At 43.4% G+C, this 12,857-nt stretch overlaps 1 protein-coding gene across 5 annotated transcripts in view; it reads right to left on the bottom strand.

Moving 5' to 3' along the window:
- The window catches only part of ASCC2 (activating signal cointegrator 1 complex subunit 2), a 25,849-nt gene extending 13,436 nt beyond the window's left edge, over window positions 1–12,413 (bottom strand). For 2 of the 5 annotated variants that reach the window (XM_010165793.1, XM_029084445.1), the window contains exons 1-9: window positions 12,321–12,413; window positions 11,090–11,248; window positions 10,574–10,744; window positions 7,805–7,934; window positions 5,797–5,864; window positions 3,998–4,108; window positions 2,968–3,080; window positions 830–904; window positions 164–271 (exon numbers count right to left, since the gene is read on the bottom strand). In XM_010165793.1, coding sequence (XP_010164095.1) covers window positions 164–271; window positions 830–904; window positions 2,968–3,080; window positions 3,998–4,108; window positions 5,797–5,864; window positions 7,805–7,934; window positions 10,574–10,744; window positions 11,090–11,248; window positions 12,321–12,401 — 1,016 coding nt within the window. In that variant the 5' untranslated portion in view covers window positions 12,402–12,413. The remainder of the gene's footprint in view (window positions 1–163; window positions 272–829; window positions 905–2,967; window positions 3,081–3,997; window positions 4,109–5,796; window positions 5,865–7,804; window positions 7,935–10,573; window positions 10,745–11,089; window positions 11,249–12,320) is intronic. The other 3 variants (XM_029084446.1, XM_010165794.1, XM_029084447.1) reach the window with 3 other exon arrangements.
- Window positions 12,414–12,857: the final 444 nt, after the last annotated feature.

Below are 12,857 nucleotides of genomic sequence, written 5' to 3'. Positions count from 1 at the left end.
AGGACAACAGACTTCTGATCTTAGCCAAAGCCTTTGGCTACGATCCCAATATGAACAGCAGTTTCTGTTAATTTTCTCCAGTAAATCAGAAAACAAATAAACAATCTCCACCAAAATAGCAATCAAAAAACTGGCTAGTACCACAGAGCCCAAGTGCCAATACCTGCTTTCTAAGATGGGCTGCAGACAGACTTGGTTTATTAGGATGTGAAAAGCTTCTATCATCTTCTTCCTGGAATGTGAAATTCTCCTCCACAAATCAGCAAAAACACTTCAGAGAGAATAAAAAAAAATACACTGTTGGTGTCAGCACAAGAAATGTGAATCTTTAAAACACCTTTACTCCAGAGTTATCCCTCCAGAGAAGGGATTTCATTAGCAAAATCATGTCTTCGCTGCAATGACCAGAGATTAGAGCCATTTCATATGAATTAAGGAAAAATCCATGCTCTAAACAAAGCTGGTCTCAACTATCAATTGTCCCGACAGCTCAACACAGTATCTCAACTGTACCAGCACAGTCTGCACCTTAAAAATGAGACCAATCTATACACAGAGATATCATTCGTGTTGTCACGTTTTGTTACAATTCCAATGCATCTCCAATCAAGTTTCTTCTTAGACAGCAGTGAAAGAAATCATTAGTCACTCTACTGCCCAGGAAAATTTGGAATTAGAAAAGCCATCTCTTCTGGGTTCTTTGAAGCAGCATAAAAAAAAAGACAGAAGACTCCGCAGAGGTGGGTAAAGCAGCATGAACTGAATTTTAAACTAAGCCCCGGGAGACTTTTACTGCCAGGAAAATGCAAGCCTTTGCAGACGTTTTCACCTGTTATCCTCATAATGCCTCTTCTTAATTGCAGATTCCAGCTCAGGAATTGCCAATTCATAAAACGAAGCTAACCTGTAGAAAGGGGCAACGAAACAGTAACTGTCATCCGAGGTTTCAAAAGTCATTTGCTGAAAGACAAATCAAATGGTTAATTTCATTAAATTCTCCTCACTGGCAGTACTCATTAGCAGGACCCTACTTTGTTATTTGCTCCCTGAAACACAAGCAAGCAAATATGCAATAGACCAAGAGCAATGCTCTTGGAAACCATCGAGGTGTCTTTGAAGATGGAGGCAAAGAAATGCATTTAAAAAGCATCATGCTACTGAAGAGAAGAACAACCTGCCCGGCCAAGAAATATCCCAAACACCAATCTGCATCCTGAGAGACCCCCTCCCACTCCAAGATCCTTATGGCCCTATCTCACTGCAGGCTAAAAACTGGGTAAGAAACCAGATACAATTTCCAATGATGGTCTTGCTATTCAGCTCTGCTCTAGGTGAGCATCTAGATGAAGGTATCCAATATGCAGAAAGCCCAAGAGGACGTTTCAATAGGATGAGGCAGGGAGGAAACAAAGAAAGTTTGGTTCAGTTTCACATTTTATGTGCCAGGCAGCCCACACAGATCCTTTCCTCCAGGGACAGCACCAAGAGATGGGGAGAAACACCCTCACAGAGTAACAGCCAGTACTGTTCCAGAGTAACAGCCAATACTGCTTTGCGTAACAGCCAGCACTGCTCCCTGAGCAGCTAGATGTTACAAATAATGGTTTACAGCACTCTGCACAAAAGCCAAGCTGAAATGATGAGCAGAGGCTCCATTAGGAACATTATGTCCAAGTCTCATATTAAGAGCCAAACATGTTAAATGAGTATCCTTGAGGCAAATACAGCAGAAGCTGGTTGATACTTTTGGTCAGGGAGTGAAATTAGCAAGTGCCAGCAGGCTGATTCAGACTCACAGAGGTTCCAAAAAGATGACAGGTAAATCAGTTTCCCCTCCCCATGTTCCAAAGACCCCGTGATTAGTCCACATTGAGAAGTAACGAAAATGTGTTGCTGTTGTCCCACTGCACAGAGATCAAAACGATTTTAGCACATCTCTGACATCAATGGTAGAATTAAAAGCAAAAGGCTTTCCTCCTCTGAGTAACCAAGCATGTAAGCAGTGCTGCTTGCCAATCCAAACAGCCACCAGCGATCCACCAAGCTGCTGCTCTTCCAATAACCAACGACAACAACATCCAAAGAGGACAGAAACCTACACACGCCAGAGCAGCGTTACTCAACCTGTGGTCCATAAGCCACTGGCAGCTCTAAGACTTCTGAGGTCTGCAACGTGATTGGAAACCAAAGCAAAACACAAATGTGTGTTTGTCTGCACTAACAAGCAAACAAAAGAGGAAATAAGGACAATAAACTAACACTTCAGTTGGTCGCCAACCAAGGCTCAACAACAAGACTCTATAAGATGATCTGGGGGCTTAAAACACCTGGAGTGATATGGGTTAAGTGCCACTCAAGGACTTGCAGCCTCAGTGGGAACACACTTGGCTGTTTGGTCCTTGAGATCATCCTGACTCACTGCCACTGTGATCCAGAGTTGGTCAGGGAATTAGCTGTCAGCCTAGCTGTGATAGTGCTGGCTTGTCACCCTCTCCCAGGCACTCAGCCTTTGCCAAGCTTCAATAATATTCTCTAGCATAAAAACCGAGGCATAACATCAAACAAAACCATTTATTTTCAGGCTTTGATAGACTATCACTCCCTAAGACTTTCTACTTCCCTCACTTCAGGTCTTATTGCCAGGAAGCTCTTTTTGTCCACAACTCTTGTCTGCTCATCCCTCTCCACCCTTTCCAAAGCAAGCTGGGTGCTGGTTACTGTCATGGTTGCCTGGCTCTAGGATCTAGATAATTAAGAAGGTGAACACATAACAGATGTACTCTAGACACCCTTATATTAATTTATTTACTGAGAGTTTCTGTATTCCTGTCAGTGTGAACACAGCAGTCTCTAGCTGCATTAAATCTGCCTACTCTTGTAACGACGAAGGCGTGGGGACAGGACACAGCAGCACACTCAGTATTTTTACTTCACCAAGACAAGCTCTATCTGCAGTCCAAGATGTACCTGTAGCAAAACTCATGTTTTTTGAAGGTCTGGCAAGCCAATGGGAAGACATCAAGAAACGCCCAGAGCGTTGTGCAAGTGTCGCATAAGTACAGCACAATATCCTTCAGCTCCTGAGAAAGAAAGAGCAATTACTGAGAGAAAAGCCAGAGAAGTTTTCCTAGGAACACATTATAACTCAGTGACAGGAACACATCATGTTCAGACCAAGCCTTTTCCTGAGTGCACAGAGTCTGCTATCAATCATAAACACATTACACATTACTGGCTCTAGAGACAGAGACACCATCTCTACTAAAACTTCTATCATTTAAATATCTCTAATGCAATCCTAACTGCTCACTCTCATGAAAGATTCTGTGAAATTACAAGAATCCTCATCAGATCCCGTCTTGGGCAGTGGCTTTGCCCTCTATATATCCTCTGCATATAGTATTGTTCCCCATCTATCTGGAAGCACTGCACAGCAGTAATACAGGAATTAAAGGGATTATTTCTGGGGTCCATTTCAGTGCAAGATGCATTTCCAGGGTAGCTGTAACAACTCCCACGTACAGACTCTATGATTAAGATTCTGTAGAAGACTATGCTCACTGAGATGGGGCCTGTCTTTGCACAGGACCCAGCACAAAAAAACCCCTCTTTATTAACTAAAGTACACTGTGGTTTGTTTAAAACATTTCTGAAGAAAAGATCAACTCTGATCACTGGCAGGGTTTAGTGGAGGCTTCTCTCAGATGCTCTGTTACATTATTTATAAGATGGTTAAGCAAAAAAAGATACCAGGTTTAAAAAGAACCCAAGCTACAATGGATATGATTGAAATGCACAGGAGCAAAGCAACCGATTCATGGTGGAAAGGCTTTGTCATCAACGTCATCTGACAAACAGTGAAACAATGACACGGAACCATGTGCTGTATGAGCCACCAGTATTTGGGAACAGAATGACCCTCTGTGGTCTTACTGCTCCATGGAGTGTTCAGTCTGCAGGATTACAAACAGCCAAGTGCAAGGAGCAACAGTTCTACCTGGAGGGGCATGTTCCCTGGAGTCACATTTACTCTTTCTTCTAACTTCTGTGGCTCAGCAGAGGCTCCTTCACACTGCAAACCACACTTATGCAAAATATTGTTGAACACCTAGACCAAGAAAACAGAACAGCATTAAAACAGACAGGGGAAAGCAGTGGGCCATGCTTTATATGCAACACATCACCATGGCCACACAGCACAGAGCTGTGGAAGACAAAAGCTGCAACAGACTCTTGCAGGTTACAGCAGGAAAGGCCACACTGCACTTCTGAAATTCCATGTGGCTTGTGTGCAATTCAAGTGCAGCTGCTTATGGTGGTGGTGCTGAGACAGGGACTGCAGCTATTCCCCATCCTTAGCTCTGTGAGAAAATCAGCCAGCAAGGCCAACACTGGGAGGCCACCCGGGATCCCAGTGGAGCAGTGGGACAACTGTGAAGTGAACACCACCTCCTTATGGGCTCCTCCCAAAGCCTTCCTGCCCTCTCCTCGGAGGTTGGCAGGACACATTTTGCAACTTTTGTTTTTTTAAAAAGAAGCAGCTCACAGAATTAGTTCTGGATTGCCAACAAACTCTGCTGTAGGACCAACTTAAAAGTAACTCCTCTTCACTTGCCCCCTAAGAGATTTGTTAAACTCTCCTCAGAGATATGTGAACGGGTGACTAAAGGTACTGAAGTTGCATATTTGGGGTTAATATTACTATTCTACAGGGCACAGGTTTCTACAGCATTCTGTAGAAATACACACACTATTCTACAGTAAGCTCCTAAACCTGCACAGGTATCAACTCCTTTCAGTGACAGTGTAAACACATAAATAGCTTTATGGATCAGTAATGACACATCTTTGTTTGAGCTGTTACATCCATACACTCGAGATAACGCTGGTATTGCCCTGCAACGAGTATGAAAACACCCAGTAAAGAAACCAGCATTCTGCAGAGAAACCACTCTGACGTGGTACATCACAAAAAGGAAATGAAATCTCTGCTGTGCTCCCCAGTAATTCATTTGAAGGTTTGATCTCACATCCTAGAGTATATTTTAAACATGATCTCATCTCTGAGATTTAGCTCTAACCGTTTCTTAACACACAGAAAGAAAGAAAAACGTGGGCTTTCAAGAAGTGAAGCGACATTATAGGTGTTGGGGTAAAGAGTACCCTGGGTTTGTTTATTTTTGTGCATAGATGAGCTTTTTGAGGACATAAATATGACTTTTTCAGGGTACAAAGATGTCAAGGCACCTTGATTTCCCCCCCAGGTTAAACGCGAATCCTGCTTCCTGAGTCTGGAAAATATACAAGCTGCTTATAAAAGTGAAAGCTTAGACATGGAGAGGTTGCAAATATCTTTTGTATGGTACAATGCATCCCTTCCATGACAGATTTTCATTTACTCCTGAGAACCTGCAGAGCTAACGTTAACTCACTTTACTATGTGAAGCCTTAGCTACCTCTCATGGTGTCTATTTTGTTGTTTAAGTTTCAGTGCTTCCCCTGCTCAGGGGGAGAGGAGGATACCAAGAATACTTTTTGAACTGCCTAACGAAAATTCCATGAGATTAACCACAGAGAAGGCCAGAAGCTGAAGGAAGGTAACAGGAAATAGCCATCAAATAATAGTTTTAGATAAAGGTTCCAAAACTACCTGGCACACATTAGCATAAACTAGAGAGAGAAAGTAACAGCAATTACATTCTGCCTGCCTATGAGCACATTTGCTCCCTTCACCCTCTAAACTGTGCCACATTTCCAGAGGAAATCCCAGCCCTGAGCCAAGCAGGAGAGCAGTACCTGGAGGACAGTGGGCAGAGTTTCATCTAGGTCACTGAAGTAACTTGGTTGTTGAGTGAAGATATTATCTGAGAAGAGAGGGAAAAGGAGGTTATTAGCTCAGACATTCACATCAACGAGCTGATTTGCACCTGAAGATTCACTTGTGTTATTACTGACACCCCTCCACCCCCTCCAGATCCAGCTGATGACCATTTAGGACCCAGGCACAGGCTCACTTCGCCACACAAGCACAGGGCCTACTCCTATAAACCAGGCCCATCAACCCTCCAGCACAACTGGAGAACTGGTAATGAGAACATGCTCATCAGCGCAGAGCAAACGAGATGTTAGATGATTCATGCCCCAGGGGCCGAATCAATGAATAATGCAAATACTGTCGCTAAATATTCCTAGTTTCTTTATTTGACAACTGGAGTTGACTTTTAATTACTGATAACAGTTCAGCATACACTGGAAAATGTTCTGCAGAATATTTTTAAGGGTAATGAGGCTTTAATAATACCTGCTATTATATCACTAGGATTTCATTATCTTTACAAAATACTCCACTGAGTGACGGTGTACCATAAATCCTCACCAAGTAAGCAGAGAGGCTGCCAATTTTCCTGTGAATTACTGTTCAGATGATGAAAATTAGCAGAGTTCTCCACCAAGGACAGGTAAGATTTATGAGACAGGTTTCACCAAAATTTATACCCTAAGAAGAATCTAAAGTTTATCAAGTTATGAATTACACACTAGAACTGCTCATGCCATTGCTGCCACTGCAAATAATCAGGTGAGCAAATCACTGGTCACCTGCACACAGAGTTATTGTGCTGCACTCCACAGCATGGGTATAATTCAAATGAGGTTTCATACACTTAGGTCTTCTTTGGAATTTAAAGATTTAAAAATTTAAAAATTTGGAATATTTTTAGCCCCAGATAATCTAAACTTCACAGCTGAAAGAGAACTATCTAACTTGCCACACCTTCTTCCCACCTCTGAGGCTCGATAGATGAATTTAGAGTAGAAAGTTACTGAAAAAGGATAAAGGGATTAAAAAATGCAAAGGTTTATAAAAGCTTTTTCGGTCTGGAGATTTGGCTGCATCACGTGTTCTCTAATGCTCCTCATGTTAGTCAGCTTGGAAATGAGACAAAAATAACTACCAAAGAAAGGAAAAAGTTTCATTACATGGACAAACTGGGTTAGAATTTAGGAAGAAGAGCTCCCTTAACCCAAGGTTAGGTACTGTTCCATCTGTGCTCAGGTCGATGTTAAATACCACAGAGAGTTCCCTTGCAAAGAGAGCACAGGACAAATGCAGAAGCTAAACCAACACACCCTCCTCATTACACAGGATCCAGTGTCCAAGGCTGAGATGTTACTTAATATGCACTGTCTGTACAGACAGAGAGAAATCTAGGGATAAGCACAGCTTGAGCAATGCCCTGAAGTGCTTTGTGGCTTGAAGGCACTATCTAAATCAATGTCTCCATTGAAATTTCAAGTTCTCCCACTTCACAGACCAACGATTACTTTACTTCATGTTGCACCTTTCACTTGGCTCCCAACTCTGGGAACAAAAGCACCCATACGAGCAGCTGGACTGTGCCCCATCTTCTAATCCTCCTCTTTCCCAGCCCAAGAACAGAGTTGTTTGCCCCTTCCCATCTCTACCAGGATTTTACAAAGCCCTCATGGTCCTTTTACAGTGGCTGAAGACACACTTAACTGGCATTGGAAACAACTGCTGAGGTATAACTGAGCCTTGGTTTGTGCCTAATGCCATGAGCCCAGCTCACGACAGCCAAGTATACCCCAATGCATTCCTTGACATAAATGATGTTCACAAGAGAAAAGAAAAACATAATCTGATCTAGAAATTAAAGAATCTAGTTGCTACTGAACAGTTTGTTTTCAGAGTCATAACACTGGTATGAAACCCCACTCATCACTTGCCAGTATATGAGTAAGCAAAAGCCTAAATGCAACAAGTTGTTCCTTGGCTTTAACTAACCGATCATTTTCTGGAGCAGGAGACCATTTCCTTTTCCAAAAAGCACACAGAGATCCAGAATCTTAGGGATGTCGAAGAGGAAGTTATTGTAAATGATTTCTCCAAAGACAGAAGGAGTGATAAAATGTTCCTACAAAGGAGAGAAAAAAAACCCCCACACAACATAATTTAAAGGATAATCAGTATTTTACTCTGCAAGAAATCCAGCATTATAACACCACCTGTAAAAACATCTCTCAAAGGTGTATTAAGGATTTTGTTTTATAGAAGGCAGCAACTCTGCTTACACCAGCTTCTGCAAAGCCCTCCATCCCCACACCCCCCAGCTGCCTGTCACTGCCACTACACCATCCACCCCACTGCCTGTTTGGTGAACCAATCAATCTAAAAGTTAAAACAAAAAGGTATTTACAGTTCATTCAGCTCCCGGACCTGGCTCATGACATGGCCAAATAAACAGCTGAGCTGACACAAGAACAGCTCAGCTCAGGAGTAGGAATGAGTGGCCAGGCATAGGACCAGCTTAACTGGCACTGACACTGATAAAATACATGTGAGATCACAGCCTGAGGTGATTTGTACCCTGGAAAATGAGAATCAAGGCTCCAAAGACGACGGCATCAGTGACAAGTGGGAAGAAAAGCAGGAAGCGCAGCTCTCTGCCCTGACTGCCAGACACACTGTCAAAGCACAACTCATAACACTGAAGGAATTTCTCCTGTAATTCTAGATGACAAAAACTCCATTGTTTTTGACACTGAGAAGCAAGCAAGCTAAACTATGATTGTGGATTCTCAGAAGACAAATCTGCTTCCAAGAGCAGATGTTTTCAATCCCAGTGGAAGGCAGTGTGCACATTGCCCCTGCTGAAGCAGAGGGACAGGGCTTTATGCTGGCTGGCTTCAACTTCTCAAACTCCTGCTGACTGCCTGCACGACAACAGCCTATTCATTCTCTTCAAACTACTCAACTATGAAATGGTTTCAAGTGCTTGTCTGCCTCACTGGATTGGTAATATTTAATCAGATCCTGGAATGAAAGACACCATAGAGGTGTCGTATTTTTGCTGAAGCGGTGCCAGCTGCAGGCTCCAGCATTCCTTCTACCTGTTCCCACCCCAGTCCTCCAAATCCCACTCCAGGACTGTGACAATGTGCTCCCCCTGCCCCCCCGACCTGACCTTTATTTCCCATAACTCTGTTCAAGTGATCACCACCAGTGGTGACCATCATGGATGCTATCTTGTTGTGGTAGCTGCATCCAGCTCAGGGGAGATGGATAACAACACAATAGCCAAGGGCTGTCTTGAGTAACTTGCTCCAACAGTGAGGGGCTTGCTGAACACCCACCCACCGAAATATGGCTGGTGTGCAAACATGACTGCAGGTAAATCACCTGACTCCATAAGCAGTGGACAGCCCAGGCCCATGGAGCTCTCCTGAAACAACAGCGGGCTGCACACCAGGATCTGCCCTTGAGCAGGGACATCTCCCAGGGTTACTCCTCGAGGTTGAGAGATTCCTTGGCACAACAGATCCTCAGTAAGTGACTAACAGCTGCTAAACTGCAAAATCTGAGCTAAGTGATAGAAAGGATTGATTGCACATATATAATTCTTTAGACATAAACAGCTGACCAAGTCTGGGACTAGGACTGGATCCAGCTGCACCTGGACTTCTCTCTGAGAAGGAGTTTAGAGAGCAAGGGGGTCCTTTCAAACCTTGTGACTCAATGGGAGGGTCTTCCTGACTGTTTTGTCTGGCCCTGTCCTCTACACAGGAAATAATCCAGTGAACCCTGCCATCAAATCTGGCAAAATGAATGTTGCATTAACCTTTGAACTCTGTTAATTCACTATTTTATATCAATAAATACATTATTACATCTCTCTCACGAGTGAAATGCATAACTCACTCTGACTCTCTACCCACAACAAAGACCTTTCCTCAAAACCTCCTGGACATCACCATTGTGATAACCAAGAGAATCAGTGCACCACTAAATAACACACCGTGAACCAACCAGGACATCAAGGGAGTAATTGCTAAAACAGAAGGTGCCTCACTCATCCTGCCCAAAGGCCTTGTGAAAATTCCACAGCTGCTGATGGGAGCTCTGCTCATACAATTAGGGTCGAGTAGATCTTTCAATTATGATGCCAAGAAAACAGTAATTTACAGCAATTTCGTGTGTCCAAAACTTGGGGAAAGTTCAAGGAGAGACAAGTCTTAGCACAGATTAGGTGACACAGCATAGAGGAAGTGGCACTGAGGGAGCGAACGCTCGGCGACTGCAGGTGCACAAAGGCCAACTTGCCCTTTTTTCTCTTACAGGGATGTATGAACAGGTTGCCCAAGGAAGTTGTGGATGCTCCCTCCCTGGAAGTTTTCAAAGCCAGGTCGGATGAGGCTTTGAGCAACCTGGTCTAGTGGAAGGTGTCTCTGCTGATGGCAGGGGGGTTGGAACTGGATGAGCTTTAAGGTCCCTTCCAACCCAAACCATTTGGTGATTCTATGATAACACCATGCGTGGCTAAGCTGCTGTTACTTAGTTGATTGCCTGGACCTCCTTCCTAAGAAATCATTGCATAGCTCAGATATTTCAGCTCTGAGTGGTCATCATCTCCATACAGAGAAAGAAAGTAATAAAAATAGCCAGGGAGAGGAATGCAGTTGGACATGCAAGTTAAGAAACATGATTAATTTCTCCAGTTGTCTTTTTCCCTAAGCTATACAGCCCAGAGCACCTGCAAGGCAAATAAATATTTACCTTGGACTCCTTGTGAGTGGACATTCTGAGGAAAGTCAGGAAGACACTCCGATGGAGACATTTCTGCATGTCATTCACCTCTGGATGGCAATCCAACAACACATCAAACTTGCGAGGGGCATAGCACAGGTAGGAATCCAGACATTTCTGAAGCGTCTCATCAAATATCACCTTGAGCAATGAGAGACAAGAAAATGGGAAGAAGGGAATGTCACACGTTCATAGGTTGCACTTGTGGGCAGCCCAGTTAAATCCAAAAGCAAGCTAAAACATTGGAGAGTGCTAAAAGGATCCACATATGCATCAAATACAAGCAAACTCTTAAACTGCACAATGAAAAACATATAAACACTACTTCCTTTGCACTCTGAGGTGCAGTAATTAAAATTTAAATGCTCAACAAATGACATAATGAGCATATAAAAGTCTCTATGAAAACAGTTCCCAGTTCGTGGCTTTTACAATCACTTGGATTGTTCAGGCTTTTTTCTCCAGTGTCCACAAAATCATTCTTACCTGGCACCAAAATTTGTCATGAGGTAAAGCCAGAAGCCAGTTCAGATCATCTGCAATGAATTTTGCTCGCTCCAAGAATTCTTCCACCAAAGCAGGGTCTCTGATAACGGGTGGTGGTCTGTATAGCACAAAAGACCGATCTGCTTTTATTTCTGGGTGCTGCAGGAAGCGAAAACATGGTATTAAAACCACAGACCGAGCAACAGGAACGCTCAGTTACCATCTGCACTGCTCACTGGATTTTAGGAAACCACCACAAAAGTACAATTAGACATTCAGCTCCCAGTTCCTAAGCTTTCAAGGCAGCATATCAGTGGGTTTGTGTCCTTATTCATCAGCAATATTTTCAGACCTTCATAATTGGGTAGATGTTGCTCCTTGCATTGTGTGAACCAAAAGCCTTGCAAAGCAATCCTCCCACACCTTCAGAACAAACAGCAGCAGCTTCATGTCATGCCTTTGAAATGTAGCTTGCACTCTCTTTCTCCTCTGAACTGGTTTTTGCACAACATTCCATGAAGCCAAACCAACGTGACCACCAATTCCAGAGAAGAAACACTTCACTACCCTTCCCAAGAGTTACTGAACAGGCTTTGCCCAAATACTCCCCACTTTAGAATGAGAATCATGTTGAGTTGTGAGCAGCAGCTTTGAGCTCTGCCTCAACCCAAACAAATGCCCAGAGTAAACCTCCTCAGGAGCAAGCAGCGTGAACGGCCGGGCCCACTCCTGCAACATGCCCAGAAGAAGGCTTTCTCCACACTTTCTTATTTCCACATATTCTGTGGATCTCATGTTCTGATTTCACCAAGCTGAAGCTGCAGGGTGGGAGGTGATGGGCTGCAGGCAGTGGATGGACGTATGTGTTCCAGTGCTATAGCTCAGGGCTGAACTTCACGCAGGGTTTGCAAAAGCTCCCCAAACATTCTCTCTGTTGCAGCAAAGCTTCCACTGCTGTTGCTCAAAAGAAAAAGGAGTTCTGGGAGAACACAGATCACTATATTATGTGATTCAGTGATATTATGTTGAACACATAAGTTTTCATTTACCCATCACTGAAATAAAATTATCAACTATCTGAATGCACTAAAACATGAATAAAAATCAATTTCTTTAACAAGCACCAAATCTCACCATATCCTGGATCAAGGGCTAGTTTTGTCCAGACCTGAATATATGACAATTATTTGTTAAAGGTCTTGTTTGGCTTTCAGGAAAAAACACAGCTCACCAGTGCTGGTAAAGTTCTCAGCTTCCCTGTCTTGGGATCCCTTTCTGTCAGCTGGAGTTCATCCAGTGGCAACGCTGGCATCGTGATGACTTGTTCCTGTCTTCAGCAAAGAGAGAAACAAAAGCAGCACAGGATGTGTTTTACAAGGTCAATCAACCAAAAGGATAAAAAGAAGAGGCTGCAGCTTTACTGGAACACACAGACACACAAGTGCCTGTAAATACAGTGATGCAAAGCAATTTACACACCACCCAAATGCCAAACCTCGAGGGAACACCCAAGAGCCACCTGCACATGCTGCGGAAGAAACCTGTAACATGGTGCTATGCTCCCATTCCTGTTCCTTACTGAAAGGCCACAGATACCTTCCAGGACAACAAAAAGCATTTTGGAACATTGGTTAATACAACAGCTTGATATTTACACCCGGTTCCTGAAGAGCTGCACTGAACTCTGCTTTTGCAGCCTCTTTTATTGCTGCAGTCTATCTCTCCAAGCAAAGTATAAACTGAATCCCAGACTGGTTTGGGTTGGAAG

The sequence above is a fragment of the Antrostomus carolinensis genome, unplaced genomic scaffold (assembly GCF_000700745.2).
Source record: "Antrostomus carolinensis isolate BGI_N321 unplaced genomic scaffold, ASM70074v2 scaffold4864, whole genome shotgun sequence".
Classification (NCBI taxonomy): domain Eukaryota; kingdom Metazoa; phylum Chordata; class Aves; order Caprimulgiformes; family Caprimulgidae; genus Antrostomus; species Antrostomus carolinensis.
Note: the sequence above shows the minus strand (reverse complement) of the source record. Positions and strands in the feature narration are given on the sequence as shown.